Source organism: Oncorhynchus mykiss, chromosome 24, assembly GCF_057628025.1.
Source record: "Oncorhynchus mykiss isolate SJ-2025 chromosome 24, ASM5762802v1, whole genome shotgun sequence".
Classification (NCBI taxonomy): domain Eukaryota; kingdom Metazoa; phylum Chordata; class Actinopteri; order Salmoniformes; family Salmonidae; genus Oncorhynchus; species Oncorhynchus mykiss.
The window spans coordinates 1,434,765-1,455,496 of record NC_143045.1 but is presented as its reverse complement, the minus strand read 5'-3'; the positions used below and the strand labels follow the sequence as shown (position 1 = coordinate 1,455,496).

Genomic DNA, 20,732 nt, shown 5'->3' with positions numbered 1-20,732 from the left:
TGATAGGATTTGACAGGTGCTATCAATACGTTCTCCTACTTGCCCTTTGATAGGTTAAGTGGATTGTTTCTACCAATCACATCCTCTCAGACCTCCACAAGTGCATAGGTCGTAGGGTCTAGGGGTCCATTTGGGATTAGAATTACAGGATGTTTTCAAGGCGGAGTGAATATATCGGGCGTCGTGTTCACGAAACGAAAAACATGAAACGGATAAAGTCAGCTTTCATATTGGACAAGTTCACAGAGTATCCCCTTCATTTCAAACCACTTTCACCGGTTTCATCCCTGCTGAACACCACCCCGACTTGCAAGGTTGAGAGTTATGTGTTGACCCTCTGACCTCTAACCCAGGATGCTGTCAGGACAGGACGGCCATCGGCACGCACGCTCCCAGACCATGCCCATCATCCGGGCCAAGAACGCCCTGACCAACCCCAAGCTGCTGCAGATGATGGAGACGGGTAATGTCCCCCCCTCCCCAATTACGCCCACTCACCCACCATCACTGGGGACTGCCACCCCGGTCCCATTTTAAAACTGTTTAATTCACATAGTTCACATCAATGTGGTTAGTTAGTTGGTTAGCTTTTGTTGTCCTAGGCCAATAGCTTTTTTATTCTTACCAACCATCCACAGTGCTATTTCTCAGCTTTTACAGTGCAAACAGTACTTAGCTATTACTGTTCTTTTGTTAGGTGTGTGGGGGTTACTGCTAGGGTAAGGATGTGTTGTTGCTTGCTGTGCTGGTGTATCATCGCCCCTTTCCTGTCCTTCCCTCAGATGGGAACATCCCAGAGGGGGACCACCTGAGCCCGACGGACATCGAGGCCAATCTGTCCACCGAGGTGGCCCTCATAGTGCTGGATGTTCTGGGCCTCTTTGTCCATCACCACAAGGTCAGACAACAACAATGACCACTGTCTGAATGGTCAAACACCGATCTCTACAACCGAGAGACATGATACGGTTGCTCAATTCTGGACACTCTCTCAAAATTCCCAGGTTTCCCAGGAATCCCAGTTGGAAGATTCCCGGAATCACGAGGGAATTAACAGGAAATCTGTGAGTCCCCCAACCGGGATTTCTGGAAAGCCTGGGAATTGTGGGGGAATTTTGCAATCCTAGACCGGTCATCCATGAGAGCCTATTTTAATACGCCATTGCCACCTTGTGGTTATTTCTAAGAACTACAGTGACATGGAATCCACACTAAATACCGCTCTGTTTCACTAATCATTATTGTTTCACTTCACTGAAACCGAGGTATTCCGTTTGTATTCCAAGCTAGTGATTTTATCTTCTGTTGTTCTTGTAGGTTACTGTGCACTCCTCAATCCTCAAGTTGGCTGCCCCACAATTCCTACAATTGCTATACTCTGTAAAGCAACCCCAGACATGCTGTTTTGTCTGTGTTTTGACCGTAGCCATTTGCAATTCATATTATGCCTGCATTCCAAATGGCACCATTTCCTCTATATAGTGCACTACTTTTGACAAGAGCACTATAGGCCCTGGTCAAAAATAGTGCACTATATAGGTAATAGGGTAACCTTGCCCACAGACTCAATTTGTACCGCAGAGCCATCTGGTGGACGTGATTAGGAATAGGGTGCCATTTGGGAAGCACATATGTTGATTGTTGTTCTTTTCCTCCCACAGAAACAGTTACTGCAGGACGAGGGTCAGAACCTGCTGATGAAGAAGGTGTTCGACACCTTCCTCCTGTTCTTCCAGATCAATCAGTCCACCAGCACCCTGAGACACGTCTTCGCTGCCCTGCGCCTCTTCATACAGAAGGTCTCTGCACTAGCTGATTGCTCTCACACACATATACGAACGCATACACATGTGCACACACACACATACACGTGTGCACACACACACACACTAACTGACTTTATGGACACAGAATGTATTCATAGTACATTACTGATGCTGAGCTCTCTCTCTCCTTGTCTCTCTCTTCTCTCTCGCTCTTTCTCTTCCTTTCTCTCCCTCTCTATTCCCCCACTCTCTCTCTCTCCCTACTTACTCCATATTTCGCTCTCTTGCTTCTTCTCTCTTTCTTCCTCCCCCATCTCTTCTCTCTGTCTCTTTCCTTACACCCTCTCTCTGTCTAGTTCCCCTCTGCTTTCTTCCAGGGTAAAGCAGACCTGTGTGGCTGCCTGTGCTACGAGATCCTGAAGTGTTGTAACCACCGCTCCAGCTCCACCCAGACTGAGGCCTCCGCACTCCTCTACTTCTTCATGAGGAAAAACTTTGAGTTCACCAAGGGAAAGTCCATCGTCCGCTCCCACCTACAGGTCAGTCAGCGGGGGTGGAGGGATGTGTATGTGGGCTGTGGTTCTTGGGGTGGAGTTGGGGGGGGGGCAGTGTGTGTGTGCGCCAGATCTTTATTTTCACTGTTTTGTGCGGTGAACACAGGGCCTAGATAGAGAAAGGCCAGGATGTTTCTATGGCTGTGTTTACCTCTGAAACAGACTGTTTAGCAGCCGATCAGAGACCACACACACACACATCGCCACACTGTTTCAGAGCGGTTGTGATTAGCACCACCTTCACTCTCTCTCCTCTCTCTTCCCCCGTCCCTTCAGTTGATCAAGGCAGTGAGTCAGCTGATAGCGGATGCTGGCATCGGGGGCTCACGCTTCCAACAGTCGTTGGCCATCATCAATAACTTTGCCAACGGAGATGCTCCTCTCAAGGTGAGAACAGGGACTGGACTGAGAATTGTGCTGCGTTCCAAATGGCACCCTATTCCCTTTATAATCCACCACTGCAACTGGCGGGGTCTCAACTTACTGTTCCGGGGTAGAATAGTAGAATACACAAGGTGCAATTTCTAAATTCAGTTGTGCATAAACAGTTTCTCTCTTGATATGTCAGTCATTGATAGTCACTCAATTAGCCCACGTCAGCAACATAAAAATGAGATTGGTAAGTTAGTCTAGCGGCCAGCTATCTAAACTTGTAGTAATCAAGGTCGAATTAATAGTCAGTCTCACTCAGATATCATATTAAAAACAGCACACATTTCTTTCCACCCTATGGCATAATTAGTAGAATTGGAAGAAATGAACTCAAACTAAAAATAGTGCATGAAATGAGTTATACAATTGCTAAATCTTCTCTCCGCCCCATGGAAAAATGTGTAGAATTGCAGCACACTAGCTTTAAAACAGCAAAATGTTCTCTCCCTCCTATGGCAAAATGTGTAGAATTGCTGTAAATATCTTGTAAACCGCAAATTTTCCTCTCCGCACCATGGCAAAAAAAATAGAATTGTATTTGTCACGTTTCATAAACAGGTGTAGACTAACAGTGAAATGCTTACTTACAGGCCCTTCCCAACAATGCAAAGAGAAAAAAACTGGAAAAATCGAAAGATAATAACACAAGGAATAAAAACGCAATGAGTAACCATAACTTGGCTGTATACACAGGGTACCAGTACAGAGTTGATGTGCAGGACTATTAGGTAATTGTTACGAATCCCTTTTGGCCCGACAGTCTAGGGGAGATGGTAACGAGACCCGTAACATAACTAGTGACAAAGTAAAAGTGAGAATGAAATAACCACGACAAATGAAATCTACCGTCAAACTCAGGGTTTATTAGTAAACACACGGTAATGGGGGGGCGCAGGAAAAGGGGCTGAGCTGGACCCAAGGAAATAAATAATAAGCATCCAAAACACCCCTAAGCTAGACTAGCCTATTTCAACAACAGCTAACTAACTAACCAAAAATACAGTGGGTGGTCCGCCCAGTTCTAACTAGTGTTTTTAACTAAATTTACCTACGGGTAGTGTATGCCCATGGGCGACTTGTCTTGGTTCCCCCTTTTCCCACCAGCAAACAAACACCATAACCAAAAACAAAACTCACAGGTGAGGACAAAGTGATATGGAGGTGCTCAAACAAAAGATAGCTCAATACATAAAGAGCGATAGAGAGACATAGTAGGAGAGGGTGAAACAGAGTGATCTACAGACATATGGCATTTACAGAGAGATTGAGCTCTAGAGTAAACAACTGACAGGGTTTTTAAACCAAGGGAAAGGAACTGTGATTGGGTAGGAAACAGGAGGAGGTGTGTCTTCTGATTGATTGGCGACTGATTGGGGAGTGATGATTTTCACCTGTGAGGGGGGAAGGAGAGAAAAGAACACAGGATACATACACACACACACCCACAGGATACCTGTATCCGTAACAGTAATTGAGGTAGATACTGTATGTAGATATAGGTAGGGATAAAGTAACTAGGCAACAGGATAGATAATAAACAGTAACAGCAGCGAATGTGATTAGTCAAAAGAGTTAGTGCAGTAGTAGAGAGAACAGTCTATGACTTGTGTGTCTTTGACAATTTTTAGCACCTTCCTCTGACACTGCATGTATTTGTATTTATTATGGATCCCAATTAGCTGCTGCCAAGCTACTCTTCCTGGGGTCCGGCAAAATTAAGGCAGTTATACACATTTAAAAACATTACAATGCATTTATTACAGCATTCACAACACACCAAGTGTCTACCCTCAGGCCCATACTCCACTACCACATATCTACAATGCAAAATTAATGTGTACTTGTGTGTATAGTGCGTGTTCTCATGTGTGTGTGTTCATGTGTCTGTGCTTATGTTTGTGTTTACTTCACAGTCTGCTCTGGACTTGGGGATTGTGAAGAGACTGGTGGCATGTCTTGTGGGGTATGCATGGGTGTCCGAGCTGTGTGCTCGTATTTTAAACAGACAGCACAGTACCTTCAGCTTGTCAACACCTCTTACAAAAACAAATAATGAGGAAGTCAATCTCTCCTCCACTTTGAGCCATGAGAGATTGATATGCATTTCATGAATGTTAGCGCTCCGTGTACTTTTTTAAGGGCCAGCCGTGCTGCCCTGTTCTGAGCCAACAAGTCCCTCTTTGTGGCACCTGACCACACGACTGAACAGTAGTCCAGGTGCGAGAAAAAAAACAGGGCTTGTAGGACCTGCCTTGTTGCTTATATGGCAAATAGGGTGGTATTTGGGAGTCAGACCTAGTGTTGAGGAAGTGAGTTTGTGATTCCTCTCTTAACTCCCTCTATTGACTAATAATGTTTGTATATGCTGCGATTGTGCATACTGCCCGTGTTTGATCGGATGTGACGTCATGTACATTGTGTCTGTAACTGAGCCTCACAGAAGCCAAAAACCCTTTTGTTCTTGTTTACCACTAAAATAATAATCAAGTGTAATGTCGGTATGTATGATCCATCCGCACTCCCAGAACACACCATTCCCTGCCGAGGTGAAAGACTTGACCAAGCGGATCCGCACGGTGTTGATGGCCACGTCCCAGATGAAGGAGCACGAGAAGGACCCGGAGATGCTGGTGGACCTGCAGTACAGCCTGGCCAACTCCTACGCCAGCACCCCCGAGCTCCGGCGCACCTGGCTGGAGAGCATGGCCAAGATACACGTCCGCAACGGAGACCTCTCCGAGGTACAGTAGGACTGGGTTACTGGGATATGTTATGTATATGGTGCAGAGATATGTACAGTGGGTATCATAAGTAGTCACCCCCCCCCCCCCCCGTTTTCACATTTTGTTGCTTTACAAAGTCAGATTGAAATGAGAAATTTAGTTTTTTTGTCATAGAGCTACACAAAATACTCCATAATGTCAAAGTGAAAAGTAAATTCTACAAATGAATACAAATTAAATAACAAAAAATATAGGCATGGCATAAGTATTCACTGAACAAAACTATAAACGCAGCGTGCAAGAATTTCAAAATGTTTACTTAGTTACAGTTCATATAAGGAAATCAGTCAATTGAAATAAATACATTAGGCCATAATCTATGGATTTTACATGACTGAGAATACAGATATGCATGCACCTGTTGTTCACAGATACCTTAATGATAGGTAGTGGCGTGGATCAGACCACCATTTGCCTCGTGCAGCACGACACATCTCCTTCACATAGAGTTGATCAGACTGTTGATTGTGGACTGTGTAATGTTGTGCCACTCCTCTTCAATGGCTGTGAGAAGTTGCTGGATATTGGCGGGGACTGGAATACACTGTTGTACACGTTGATCCAGAGCATCCTAAACATGCTCAATGGGTGACATGTTTGGTGAGTATGCAGGCCATGGAAGAACTGGGACATTTTCAGCGTCCAGGAGTTGTGTACAGATCCTTGAGACATTATCATGCTGAAACATGAGGTGATGGTGGCAGATGAATGGCACGACAATGGACCTCAGGATCTCTTCACAGTATATCTGTGCATTCAAATTGCCATCGATAAAATGCAATTGTGTTCGTTGTCCTTAGCTTATGCCTGCCCATATCATAACCCAACCGCCACCATGGGGCACTCTGTTCACAATGTTGATATTAGCAAACCGCTTGCCCACACAACGCCAGACACGCTGCCTGCCATCTGTCCGGCACAGTTGAAACTTCTCCAGATAATAAACAGTGAGTAGCAGTAGTGTACAAAACAAATGGGAGGGGTGTCAATGTAATAGTCCGGTGTTCATATGATTAATTGTTCAGCAGTCTTATGGCTTGGGGTAGAAGCTGTTAAGGAGCCTTTTGGTCCTAGACATGGCGCTCTGTTTCTGTGCTACTGCACAGCAAGCGGTACCGGTCTATGACTTGGGTTACTGGAGTCTTTGACAATTTTATAGACTTTCCTCTGACACTGCCTTTTATGTACAGTGCCTTGCGAAAGTTTTCGGCCCCCTTGAACTTTGCGACCTTTTGCCACATTTCAGGCTTCAAACATAAAGATATAAAACTGTACTTGTTTGTGAAGAATCAACAACAAGTGGGACACAATCATGAAGTGGAACGACATTTATTGGATATTTCAAACTTTTTTAACAAATCAAAAACTGAAAAATTGGGCGTGCAAAATTATTCAGCCCCTTTACTTTCAGTGCAGCAAACTCTCTCCAGAAGTTCAGTGAGGATCTCTGAATGATCCAATGTTGACCTAAATGACTAATGATGATAAATACAATCCACCTGTGTGTAATCAAGTCTCCGTATAAATGCACCTGCACTGTGATAGTCTCAGAGGTCCGTTAAAAGCGCAGAGAGCATCATGAAGAACAAGGAACACACCAGGCAGGTCCGAGATACTGTTGTGAAGAAGTTTAAAGCCGGATTTGGATACAAAAAGATTTCCCAAGCATTAAACATCCCAAGGAGCACTGTGCAAGCGATAATATTGAAATGGAAGGACTATCAGACCACTGCAAATCTACCAAGACCTGGCCGTCCCTCTAAACTTTCAGCTCATACAAGGAGAAGACTGATCAGAGATGCAGCCAAGAGGCCCATGATCACTCTGGATGAACTGCAGAGATCTACAGCTGAGGTGGGAGACTCTGTCCATTGGACAACAATCAGTCATATATTGCACAAATCTGGCCTTTATGGAAGAGTGGCAAGAAGAAAGCCATTTCTTAAAGATATCCATAAAAAGTGTTGTTTAAAGTTTGCCACAAGCCACCTGGGAGACACACCAAACATGTGGAAGAAGGTGCTCTGGTCAGATGAAACCAAAATTGAACTTTTTGACAACAATGCAAAACGTTATGTTTGGCGTAAAAGCAACACAGCTCATCACCCTGAACACACCATCCCCACTGTCAAACATGGTGGTGGCAGCATCATGGTTTGGGCCTGCTTTTCTTCAGCAGGGACAGGGAAGATGGTTAAAATTGATGGGAAGATGGATGGAGCCAAATACAGGACCATTCTGGAAGAAAACCTGATGGAGTCTGCAAAAGACTTGAGACTGGGACGGAGATTTGTCTTCCAACAAGACAATGATCCAAAACATAAAGCAAAATCTACAATGGAATGGTTCAAAAATAAACATATCCAGGTGTTAGAATGGCCAAGTCAAAGTCCAGACCTGAATCCAATCGAGAATCTGTGGAAATAACTGAAAACTGCTGTTCACAAATGCTCTCCATCCAACCTCACTGAGCTCGAGCTGTTTTGCAAGGAGGAATGGGAAAAAAAATCAGTCTCTCGATGTGCAAAACTGATAGAGTAATACCCTAAGCGACTTACAGCTGTAATCGCAGCAAAAGGTGGCGCTACAAAGTATTAACTTAAGGGGGCTGAATAATTTTGCACGCCCAATTTTTCAGTTTTTGATTTGTTAAAAAAGTTTGAAATATCCAATAAATGTCGTTCCACTTCATGATTGTGTCCCACTTGTTGTTGATTCTTCACAAAAAAATACAGTTTTATATATTTATGTTTGAAGCCTGAAATGTGGCAAAAGGTCGCAAAGTTCAAGGGGGCCGAATACTTTCGCAAGGCACTGTAGGTCCTGGTTTGCAGGAAGCTTGGCCCCAGTGATGTACTGGGCTGTACGCACTACCTTCTGTAGCGCCTTACGGTTAGATGCCGAGCAGGCGGTGATGCACCTGGTCAGTATGCTCTCGATGGTGCAGCTGTAGAACCTTTTGAAGAGCTGAGGAACCATGCCAATTAATTTCAGTCTCCTGAGGGGGAAAAGGTTTTGTCATGCCCTCTTCATGACTGTCTTGGTGTGTTTGGACCATGATAGATTGTTGGTGATGTGGACACCAAGGAACTTAACTCTCGGCCCGCCCCAATACAGAGGACCAAGTACACACCCCTGAGGGGCCCCAGTGTTGAGGATCAGCATGGCAGATGTGTTGTTATCTACCCTTACCACCTGAGGGCGGCCCGTCAGGAAGTCCAGGATCCAGTTGCGGGGGGGGGGGGGGGGGGGGTGTTTAGTCCCAGGGTCCTTAGCTTAGTGATGAGCTTTGTGGGCACTATGGCGTTGAACACTGAGCTGTAGTCAACAAACAGCATTCTCACATAGGTGTTCCTTTTGTCTAGGTGGGTGTAACGATTCTCTTCTTGTGAAGTAGAGGCGGACCAAAGCGCAGCGTGGTGGTTGTTCATTGTAATTTATTGACGACACTATACATGAACAAACTAACGAAAAAACAAGAAACGTGAGAACTCAAAACAGCCCTGTCTGGTGCAAACACAAAAACAGGAACAATCACCCACAAACACACAGTGAAACCCAGGCTACCTAAATATGGTTCCCAATCAGAGACAATGACGAACACCTGCCTCTGATTGAGAACCATATCAGGCCGAACATAGAACTAGACAAACTAGACTTGAAACATAGAATGCCCACTCAGATCACACCCTGACCAACCACAACATAGAAATATACAAAGTAAACTATGGTCAGGGTGTGACAGTACCCCCCCCCCAAGGTGCGGACTCCGGCCGCAAAACCTGAACCTATAGGGGAGGGTCTGGGTGGGCATCTGTCCGCGGAGGCGGCTCTGGCGCTGGACGTGGACCCCACTCCATAATAGTCTTTGTCCACCTCCTTAGCGTCCCTAGATAGGTGACCCTCCTAAGAGACAGCTCGGGACAGAGGGACAGCTGCTCGGGACAGAGGGACAGCTGCTCGGGACAGAGGGACAGCTGCTCCGGGCGGAGGGGCTCTAGCGGCCCCTGGCTGACTGGCGGCACTGGCGGCCCCTGGCTGACTGGCGGCCCCTGGCTGACTGGCGGCACTGGCGGCCCCTGGTTGACTGGCGGCCCCTGGCTGACGGGCGGCACTGGCGGCCCCTGGCTGACGGGCGGCACTGGCGGCCCCTGGCTGACGGGCGGCATTGGCGGCTCCTGGCAGACGGGCGGCATTGGCGGCTCCGGGCAGACGGGCGGCACTGGCGGCGCTGGGCAGACGGGCGGCGCTGGCGGCGCTGGGCAGACGGGCGGCGCTGGCGGCGCTGGGCAGACGGGCGGCGCTGGCGGCGCTGGGCAGACGGGCGGCGCTGGCGGCGCTGGGCAGACGGGCGGCGCTGGGCAGACGGGCGGCCCTGGCGGCGCTGGGCAGACGGGCGGCCCTGGCGGCGCCGGGCAGACGGGAAGCTCCGATGGCGCCGGGCAGACGGGAAGCTCCGGCAGAGGCGCCGGACAGGCGGGAGGCTCCGGTAGAGGCGCCGGACAGGCGGGAGGCTCCGGCAGAGGCGCCGGACAGGCGGGAGGCTCCGGCAGAGGCGCCGGACAGGCGGGAGGCTCCGGCAGAGGCGCCGGACAGGCGGGAGGCTCCGGCAGAGGCGCCGGACAGGCGGGAGGCTCCGGCAGAGGCGCCGGACAGGCGGGAGGCTCCGGCAGAGGCGCCGGACAGGCGGGAGGCTCCGGCAGAGGCGCCGGACAGGCGGGAGGCTCCGGCAGCGGCGCCGGACAGGCGGGAGGCTCCGGCAGCGGCGCCGGACAGGCGGGAGGCTCCGGCAGCGGCGCCGGACAGACGGGAGACTCCGGCAGCGCTGGAGAGGAGGAAGGCTCTGGTAGCGCCGGAGAGGCGGGAGACTCCGGCAGCGCTGGAGAGGAGGAAGGCTCTGGACGGATGGGCCGGAGAGACAGCCTGGTACGGGGAGCTGCCACCGGAGGGCTGGGGTGTGGAGGTGGTGACGGATAGACCGGGCCGTGCAGGCGCACTGGAGCTCTTGAGCACCGAGCCTGCCCAACCTTACCCGGTTGAATGGTCCCGGTCGCCCTGCCAGTGCGGCGAGGTGGAATAGCCCGCACTGGGCTATGCAGGCGAACCGGGGACACCGTGCGCAAGGCTGGTGCCATGTAAGCCGGCCCAAGGAGACGCACTGGAGACCAGATGCGTAGAGCCGGCTTCATGGCACTTGGCTCGATGCCCACTCTAGCCCGGCCGATACGCGGAGCTGGAATGTACCGCACCGGGCTGTGCACCCGCACTGGGGACACCGTGCGCTCCACAGCATAACACGGTGCCTGCCCGGTCTCTCTAGCCCCCCGGTAACCACAGGGAGTTTGCGCAGGTCTCCTACCTGGCGTAGCCATACTCCCTGTTAGCCCCCCCCCAAGAAATTTTTGGGGCTGACTCCCGGGCTTCCATCCACGACGCCGCGCTGCCTCCTCATACCAGCGCCTCTCCGCTTTCGCCGCCTCCCGTTCTTCCTTGGGGCGGCGATATTCTCCTGGCTGAGCCCAAGGTCCTTTACCGTCTAATTCGTCCTCCCAACTAGTATACTCCATGCCATTGCTGTCCATAACGTCCTCCCTTCGCTGCTGCCTGTTAACACGCTGCTCGGTCCGGGTGTGGTGGGTGATTCTGTAACGGCGTTCTTCGTTTGTTGAGAGAGAGGACCGAAATGCAGCGTGGTGATTACTCATGTTCTTTAATCAATAATTGACGATACATGAAATAACTAAACGAATACGAAAACAACAAACGGAACGTGAAACCTAATACAGCCTATCTGGTGAACACTACACAAAAACAGGAACAATCACCCACAAACACACAGTGAAACCCAGGCTACCTAAATATGGTTCCCAATCAGAGACAATGACGAACACCTGCCTCTGATTGAGAACCATATCAGGCCGAACATAGAACTAGACAAACTAGACATGAAACATAGAATGCCCACTCAGATCACACCCTGACCAACCACAACATAGAAATATACAAAGTAAACTATGGTCAGGGTGTGACAGTGGGAAAGGTCAGTGTGGAGTGCAATTGAGATTGCGTCATCTGTGGATCTGTTGGGGTGGTATGCGAATTGGAGTGGGTCTAGGATATCCGGGAGGATGCTGCACATGCTTTGAGTACACGTCCTGGTAATCCATCTGGCCCCGCGGCTTTGTGAATGTTGACCGGTTTAATTGTCTTGCTCACATCAGCTACCGAGAGTGTTATCACACAGTCATCCAGAACAGCTGGTGCCCTCGTGCATGCGCGTACCAGGATAAAAATAAAAAAGATGGAGCTAAACACAAGCATAATCCTAGAGGATGCTTTCCACCAGACACTGGGATACAAATTCGCCTTTCAGCAGGACACTACGCTACAACACAAGGCCAAATCTACACTAGGGTTGCTTACCAAGCAGACAGTGAATGTGCCAAGTTACAGTTTTGACTTCAATCTGCTTGAAAATCTATGGCAAGACTTGAAAATTGCTGTGTAGCCATGACCCCCAACACCTTGACAAGAGCTTGAAGAATTTTGAAAATAATAATGGGCAAATATTGCACAATCCAGGTGTGCAAAGCACTTAAAGACTAACCCAGGAAGACTCACAGCTGTAATCGCTGCCAAAGGTGTTTCTAACATGTATTGACTCGGAGGTGAATACGGATCTAATCAAGGAATATTAGTGTTTCATTTTTCATTACTTTTTAAGAAATGTTAGAATTATTTCCGTACTTTGACATTAAAGAATATTTTGTGTAGATTTACATTATTCATAATTAATTCATCATTAACTTTTGGTTCATGCATGTGACTTCATCTTGAAACTGAGATATGACTATCCATTCTCAAAGCAATGTTCTGGGCATACAGCCAAATTGCTTATACTGACAGTGAGGACTCACTGTGTCATCCCACCTCCGACAACAATGGAACATTTTTAGGGGGTAATTCAAACTACTTGAGACTTCCACAGTGTTTATAATGCACTTGCCAAGACTAGGGTTGTTACACTGTGATAGTGTTCAGGGGCCATATCAGAGCATCTCAGAGTAGGAGTACTGATCTAGAATCATCTCCCCCTGTCCATGTAGTCTTGTAAATTGTGATCTAAAAGTCAGAACTGATCCTAGATCAGCACTCCTACTGTGGGACACCTAGTTAATGATGTGTTGGTATCTGTGATTAAGCTGTTCACCTCTTTCCCTCCTGTTCGTCTGTCCCTCAGGCGGCCATGTGTTACATCCACATCTCAGCCCTGATCGCTGAGTCCCTCAAGAGGAGAGGTGAGAACAGCCCGGTGGGCCGCAACATGCCAGTGCTGCTGACAAGCTTCTGCAGATGTGTATGTGTGCGTGCGTGTGCTCTCTAGCGTGTGCGTGTGGAGAACCTCTAACCACTGCTTGTGAGTCTTCTGGCCCCTCTGCCCATCGATTGGCTGGACAGCATGTGTGACATCATCATTCAGTACTGTGTGCATATGGCTACTGTAAGCATCTCTGCGCAAACATTTGTTTCTAACGACTTTGTCGCAGGTGTGTAGGGGTGGAAATGGTATGAGTGTGTTGATATGTGTGTGTCTGTGCGTGCATGCTTGTGTCTGTGCGCGTGTGTGTATACATGTATTTGCATGTATATGCTTGTGGATTTGTTATACACTGTGTATGTGTGCATGCTTTTGTGTGTTGGCATATGACTTATTTGGGTGTGAGAAGAGAGGTTAGTCAGAGCTGAGTTTTGTGTGTCACAACCCCACTGTCTGGAAAACAATGACATCATCCAAACAGTGCACAGAGACCTCTATGTGCCACAGTACTGGCCATCTACTCTTTACTCTCTCACACACAAACATGGGCTGCGTCCCAAATAGCACCCTATGTTTGTGTATAGGGTGCCATTTGGGACGTAGCCGGCGTCTGCTGCTGTGAGTGCGACTTCACCTCCTCTCGTGTGTAGTGTGCACTACTATGACGTGGGAAGGCGGTGTCTCCATCTGCACGTGTGTGTGTGCTTGCTAGCCCATGCTTCACCGTTCAGAGCCTGAGCCGTCATCTCTCGCTCTCGCTTTCCGCCGCTCGCCGTGTGTGGAGAGCATGCCCTGTAAAAGCACTGGCTTGTCGTGAAGTGAAAAAAGGCAAAACAGCAAGTGGAAAGTTACATTGTGTAGAGTAAACTCCTATATTCCTCCTTATAACGCAGGCTACTGGAAACCTGACAAGGCCAGGATGTCAAGTGTGGTTCCTGAGGAGCCCAATGTCATTAACTGTAGCCCCTTACTAACCCCCCGAGATGGAGAAAGTGAGTGTGCCGCCCTGGGGCCGGCCATGGAACAGGGATGCGTAAAGGGTGGGGGGGATTCAAGCTACGCTTACTTCAGAATCAGAACTTTATTCGCCACGTACATTTACATCTACCAGGAATTTAACGTTGTGAAATGGTGCTGACAGCAATAAACAGAGTATATAGAACGTACACATAATCTACATACAGTATACAATATAGATAGTGAAAACCGTTTACTTAAAAACACCAGGACCAATCTTTGACTGCAACTAGCAGAATGGAATCTACATTTGTACAGGTTCACAGTGTAATGTTTTGAAGTCCACTGAAATTGCTTTGCAATACCACTTAGAATGAAGCAATGTATTGGACACTCATTCTAAGAGGTATGCTGAACAAACGCTATGACTCAAAAGACTAACAGAATGGAGTACAGTGTTTTGAAGTCCACTGATTTTGCCTTTACTAGTGAAAGATGTCTGGATGTCTGTGGTCTACCTTGCCTTTTGAGAGATGCCTTTATTGATGTCCACCCAAGTTTCACTTGATATGTGTAAAGAAAGCACGCTCACAATGAATGGAGTTACTGTTCTTTGTTTGAGGTTTGTTGATATGGAACACAAGGAATGTTAAGTACCACAGTGTTAGTGTGTGTGTGTGTGTGTGTGTGTGTGTGTGTGTGTGTGTGTGTGTGTGTGTGTGTGTGTGTGTGTGTGTGTGAGTTAGCGAGAGTGTGTGGTGTATGGGTTCACCATCGGATGATAACATGCACACAAGCATGATGTCCCTCCTTCTTGATGTCATATCCTGTGTGAAACCTCAGCGTCGTTCTCCATGGGCTGGGCGGCCTTCCTGTGCATCTCACCGAACGTGAAGGAAGAGGGGGCCATGAAAGAGGACACAGGGACTCAAGATACCCCCTACACTGAGGTACCTTCACCCCTACTGGGTCCAGTACAAAGAATTGTATAGAATTTTCAGCTCAGATTTGGAAGATAATTCAATGACAATACAATGCAGAACCTGACAAGAGATTTGAGATGCGTCCTTGTAGTTTCTTGTATAGATTTATCTATCTACTTTTCTTCTCTGTAACTTGCGTCCTATACTTCCTGTGTATGTAGGATACTCTAGTGGAGCAGCTGGAGCTGTGTGTGGATTACCTGTGGAAGTCTGAGAGGCACGAGCTCATCGCCGATATCAACAAGCCCGTCATTGCCGTCTTTGAAAAGAGGCGAGATTTCAAGGTGACTGGGTGGATAGGACAAGGTTGTTTCTTTACCAGGCCAGAAACACTCGGACAGGAAGTGGATAGTTGTGATTGACATTTTGTGTGTGATCCACAGAGGCTATCGGAGCTGTACTACGACATCCACCGCTCCTACCTGAAGGTGACAGAGGTCGTGAACTCTGAGAAGCGTCTGTTTGGCCGATACTACCGCGTGGCGTTCTATGGACTGGTAAGTGCCATCAGATCCACAGAAAACAATGAAAATGACAAACACACCTTATAGAAAGGTGTGTGTTTACCATGTTCCTAGCCTGAGTGCCAGTCTGTTTGTGCTATCATACTAACTCCTTGTTACTCATTGTCATGTTTGGCATCGATCTGGATCGCACACAGACTGGCTCTCAGGCTAGCATGTACCATCCCTGCTCCGGGATTCAATCCTTCAGGTCTCGGGAGGAGGAAATGTCACACCGCAATGCGCTAGCTTCAACTAGCGTCTACTAGCTTGATAGCCTCCACATCTGCAGCATACATGCTATAGCTATAGCCCTCTGGTACAAACCCAGACCCATAGGTATTCTCACTGAGTATCTGTCTTTTGTCGCATAACTCCTACATTCAGTAAGCTGGTTGGACTCATCTTAGAAGAGCCTGAATCCTTTAAACATTTAACCTTTGGTGAATGGGGAGAGGGGTGGATCACAACTTGTCTCTTTAATTCCTCCATCTGCTCTTTTTCTTTTCTTCCTTTTGGTTTTTCTGTATCAAGATTGCGGTAAGTTTTTGTCTCTCTTTTTGTTTCCTACGTTCTCTCTTCCCTCTCTTCTCCCTTCACCGGTAGTAACTTCTCTAACCTGTCTTCTAAGATATATATATGTATACCTATATGATATGTATACCTACCGGGGTTTGGGGTTGATTCTATATCAATTCAGAATAAAGTGGGAAAAAATGTCCCTCATTTAAAAGGGATGAGGAAATGAAAAAGGGAATTGTAATGTCAGTTTACTTCCTAAATTGAAGGAGCTTAAATAGAATTTATCCCAACCCTGATACCTACCCCGATACCCACATCCTATAATCTCCAGTAATCTTTTTCCCTTCAATGATCCCAATCTCTAATCTCTAGCTCCTGTGAACAGATCTTAGAACAGTTGGTGTCAAGATGACATAGCAGCATACATGCAGGCAGTCCAGACCAGGGCCTGTATTCACAAAGCATCTCAGAGTGGGACTGCTGCTTTTAGGATCTGTTTAGCATTTTAAGTCATAATGAATTAGAGGGGCAACCTGATTCTTGATCAGCACTTCTACTCTGAGACACTTTATGAATACGGCCCTGGTAATGAATGTTGGAATGGAGGGCTCTTTCTCAACTTATCTCTCCTCGATTCCTCGCAGCCTCCTCTCCAAACCGAGGGTCCGAGTGAAGGGACCCTGGACTAGGGTTTGAATATATTCCCGGTATTTTACAAATGTTCCACCCCTAGAGTAAATCACTTTTTTCCCCAGGTATCCCGGTATTTCCTGCCAAAACCGTAAGTGTCATTCAAAAGCATATGAAGCAGGGCCTCCTGAATAGGTCTAAGGAACTGCATCGGAGTGCTCGCTGTACCACTAGAGATCCTGGTTCGTATCCAGGCTCTGTCGCAGCCGGCCACGACCGGGAGACCCATGCATCGTCCAGGTTAGGGGAGAGTTTGAACGGCTGGGATGTCCACTGACACGGTCGCCAGGTGTTTCCTCCGACAATTTGGTGCGGCTGGCTTCCTGATTAAGCGGGCATTGTGTCAAGAGGCAGGGTCGCGTTTCGAAGGCTCTCGACGTTCACCTCTCCCGAGTCCGTAAGGGAGTTGCAGCGATGGTACAAGACTAACTACCAATTGGATACCACAAAATTGGGGAGGCAGAGGGGACATTTTAAAAAAAAAAGCATTTAAAGTATATAAATGGCCTATATCTGGTTTTTATTAGAGCTTTAATCGAAAATTCAAGCCTGATGTTGGATAACGGCACAATAATTTGGGCTTTTTTGGGCTAGGGCTCATAAAATGTCTTTAATGTGTGGCTTATACATTAAAGACATTTTATGAGCCCAAATAAGCTGTGCTGTTATCCAATACATATATGATATATAGGCTACTGCACATTACGCACAACAAAAAAACATGAAATCCCGTTTTGTAGCTACCAATATGCTCTCTTGGGTAAATAAATTAAACTAGCTCCAGTAGGATATTTCTGAGTGTGAACTGTATTACTGTACTGTATTGTATTATTGGACTGGAATTACACACCTCGTTCAAACCATGATAAAGCTGAGAGAACATGTGATTCTGGTGCCGCACATGCGACCTACAAAGTTGCAAGCATAGGCTAGCGAATTTGGTTTTAATTTTGAAATATAACAGAGCCTATTTGTATAATTAGTAGGCTGACTCATATATACCTTTTCATAATATTTCCCCTAATGTTATAAGCCTACCTCCTCTTTCTATTGTAGTTGCCTCATTCCTTCCTCGCTTTCAATCATTCTAATGACATGCTTTAATAATATAGGTCTAGAATCAGATGTGGACGGCTTTCATTTCTCTTCACGAAGATTGAATGGTTATGGGTCTGAATGAATAACTACTATAGCCTACCGCCATTGCACGCTCGCTCTTCTTTCAACCTGCCCATGAGTTCTATTGGCTGCTGTATTTAACATTCAGAAAAAAATAGATTGTGTCCCTCTTCGACTTGTCCCCCCCCCCAAAAAAAAACAAACATGTCCAGCAAGCTATTTTTGGTCTACCTTTTCCTGCATGGGACTCCAAGAGCTAAGGAGCTTTTGTTAAGGAGAGAGGCCAGCGGAGCACAGGTGCATGCACATTGCCCAATCGCCAGAGGCTAGTTAGAAGCTTATTATGCATAACCCCTCATTCATTACCTGAAAGAGGTAGGCTAGGACATATACAGCTCTGGAAAAAATGAAGAGACCACTGCAAAATGATCCGTTTCTCTGGTTTTACTATTTATAGGTATGTGTTTGAGTAAAATTAACATTTTGGTTTTATTCTATAAACTACTGACAACATTTCTCCCAAATTCCAAATAAATATATTGTCATTTAGAGCATTTATTTGCAGAAAATGACAACTGGTCAGAATAACAAAAAAAGATAGTGTTGTCAGACCTCGAATAATGCAAAGAAAATAAGTTCATATTCATTTTTAAACAACACAATACTAATGTTTTAACTGAGGAAGAGTTCAGAAATCAATATTTGGAATAACCCTGATTTTCAATCACAGCTTTCATGCATCTTGGCATGCTCTCCACCAGTCTTTCACGTTGACTTCCGGCGCCGACAGAGATGGCGTCTCGCTTCGCGTGCCTAGGAAACTATGCAGTATTTTGTTTTTTTATGTGTTATTTCTTAGGTTTTATTACATACAGTCGGGAGGAACTGCTGGATATAACAGCAACGTCAACTCACCATCATTAAGACCAGGATACGACTTTCCAGAAGCGGGTCCTGTGTTTTGCCCACCACCCAGGACAAAGGATCGGATCCCAGCCGGCGAACCAAAACTATTACGCCATAAAAGGGGCAGACGAAGCAGTCTTCTGGTCAGGCTCCGGAGACAGGCACATTGCGCACCGCTCCCCAGCATACTACTCGCCAATGTCCAGTCTCTTGACAACAAGGTTGATGATGAAATCCGAGCACGGGTAGTATTCCAGAGAGACATAAGAGACTGTAACGTTCTTTGCTTCACGGAAACATGGCTCACTCGAGAAACGCTATCGTTTCTATCTGCTTCATCCCTAAAGCCAACACCTCATTTGGCCGCCTTTCGTTCCAGTTCTCTGCTGCCTGTGACTGGAACGAACTGCAAAAATCGCTGAAGTTGGAGACTTTTATCTCCCTCACCAACTTCAAACATCTGCTATCTGAGCAGCTAACCGATCGCTGCAGCTGTACATAGTCTATTGGTAAATAGCCCACCCATTTTCACCTACCTCATCCCCATACTGTTTTTATTTATTTATTTTTATTTTTCTGCTCTTTTGCACACCAATATCTCTACCTGTACATAACCATCTGATCATTTATCACTCCAGTGTTAATCTGCATAATTGTAATTATTTGCCTACCTCATGCCTTTTGCACACAATGTATATATAGACTCCCCTTTTTTCTACTGTGTTATTGACTTGTTAATTGTTTACTCCATGTGTAACTCTGTGTTGTCTGTTCACACTGCTATGCCTTATCTTGGCCAGGTCGCAGTTGCAAATGAGAACTTGTTCTCAACTAGCCTACCTGGTTAAATAAAGGTGAAATAAAAAAATAAAAAAATAAATAAAAAATATCGGAGTCGGTACAGCCAGCTGGTTTCGTCATGCATCGCGCCAACAGAAACAAGCATCTTTCTGGTAAGAAGAGGGGCGGGGGAGTATGCCTTATGATTAACGAGACGTGGTGTGATCATAACAACATACAGGAACTCAAGTCCTTCTGTTCACCTGACTTAGAATTCCTCACAATCAAATGTCGACCCCATTATCTACCAAGAGAATTCTCTTCGATTATAATCACAGCCGCATATATTCCCCCCCAAGCAGACACATCGATGGCCCTGAACAAACTTTATTTGACTCTATGTAAACTGGAAATCACATATCCTGAGGCTGCATTCCTTGTAGCTGGGGATTTTAACAAGGCTAATCTGAAAACAAGACTCCCTAAATTCTATCAGCATATCGATTGTGCTACCAGGGTTGGTGAAACCCTGGATCATTGTTATTCTAACTTCCGCGACGCATATAAGGACCTCCCCCCACCCTCCTTTCGGAAAAGCTGACCAGGACACCATTTTGTTGCTTCCAGCCTATAGACAGAGACTAAAACAGGAAGCTCCCACGCTCAGGACTGTTCAATGCTGGTCCGACCAATCTGATTCCACACTTCAAGATTGCTTCGATCACGTGGATTGGGATACGTTCCGCATTGCGTCAACAACATTGATGAATACGCTGATTCGGTGAGCGAGTTTATTAGCAAGTGCATCGGCGATGTCGTACCCACAGCAACTATAAAAACATTCCCAAACCAGAAACCGTGGCTTGATGGCAGCATTCACGCAAAACTGAAAGCGCGAACCACTGCTTTTAACCAGGGCAAGGTGACCTGAAACATGACTGATTACAAACAGTGTAGCTATTCCCTCCGCAAGGCAATCAAACAAGCTTAGCGTCAGCATGGAGACAAAGTAGAGTCGCAATTCAACGGCTCAGACACAAGACGTATGTGGCAGGGTCTACAGTCAATCACGGACTACAAAAAGAAAACCAGCCCCGTTGTGGACCAGGATGTCTTGCTCCCAGACAGACTAAACAACTTCTTTGCTCGCTTTGAGGACAATACAGTGCCACTGACATGGCCCGCTACAAAAACCTGCGGAATCTCCTCCACTGCAGCCGACGTGAGTAAAACATTTAAACGCGTTAACCCTCGCAAGGCTGCAGGCCCAGACGGCATCCCCAGCCGCATCCTCAGAGCATGAGCAGACCACCTGGCTGGTGTGTTTACGGACATATTCAATCAATCCTTATCCCACATACTTCAAGAGGGCTTGTTCCTGTTCCCAAGAAAGCGAAGGTAACTGAGCTAAACAACTAC

At 46.9% G+C, this 20,732-nt stretch overlaps 1 protein-coding gene across 13 annotated transcripts in view; it reads left to right on the top strand.

Moving 5' to 3' along the window:
* Positions 1–20,732, top strand: part of dock10 (dedicator of cytokinesis 10) — a 179,709-nt gene that overhangs the window by 135,415 nt on the left and 23,562 nt on the right. For all 13 annotated transcript variants that reach the window (XM_090218088.1, XM_090218084.1, XM_090218087.1 and 10 more), the window contains exons 40-50: positions 354–463; positions 783–898; positions 1,662–1,799; positions 2,123–2,305; positions 2,597–2,707; positions 5,278–5,493; positions 12,776–12,833; positions 13,747–13,845; positions 14,654–14,760; positions 14,955–15,077; positions 15,177–15,290. In XM_090218088.1, coding sequence (XP_090074214.1) covers positions 354–463; positions 783–898; positions 1,662–1,799; positions 2,123–2,305; positions 2,597–2,707; positions 5,278–5,493; positions 12,776–12,833; positions 13,747–13,845; positions 14,654–14,760; positions 14,955–15,077; positions 15,177–15,290 — 1,375 coding nt within the window. The remainder of the gene's footprint in view (positions 1–353; positions 464–782; positions 899–1,661; positions 1,800–2,122; positions 2,306–2,596; positions 2,708–5,277; positions 5,494–12,775; positions 12,834–13,746; positions 13,846–14,653; positions 14,761–14,954; positions 15,078–15,176; positions 15,291–20,732) is intronic.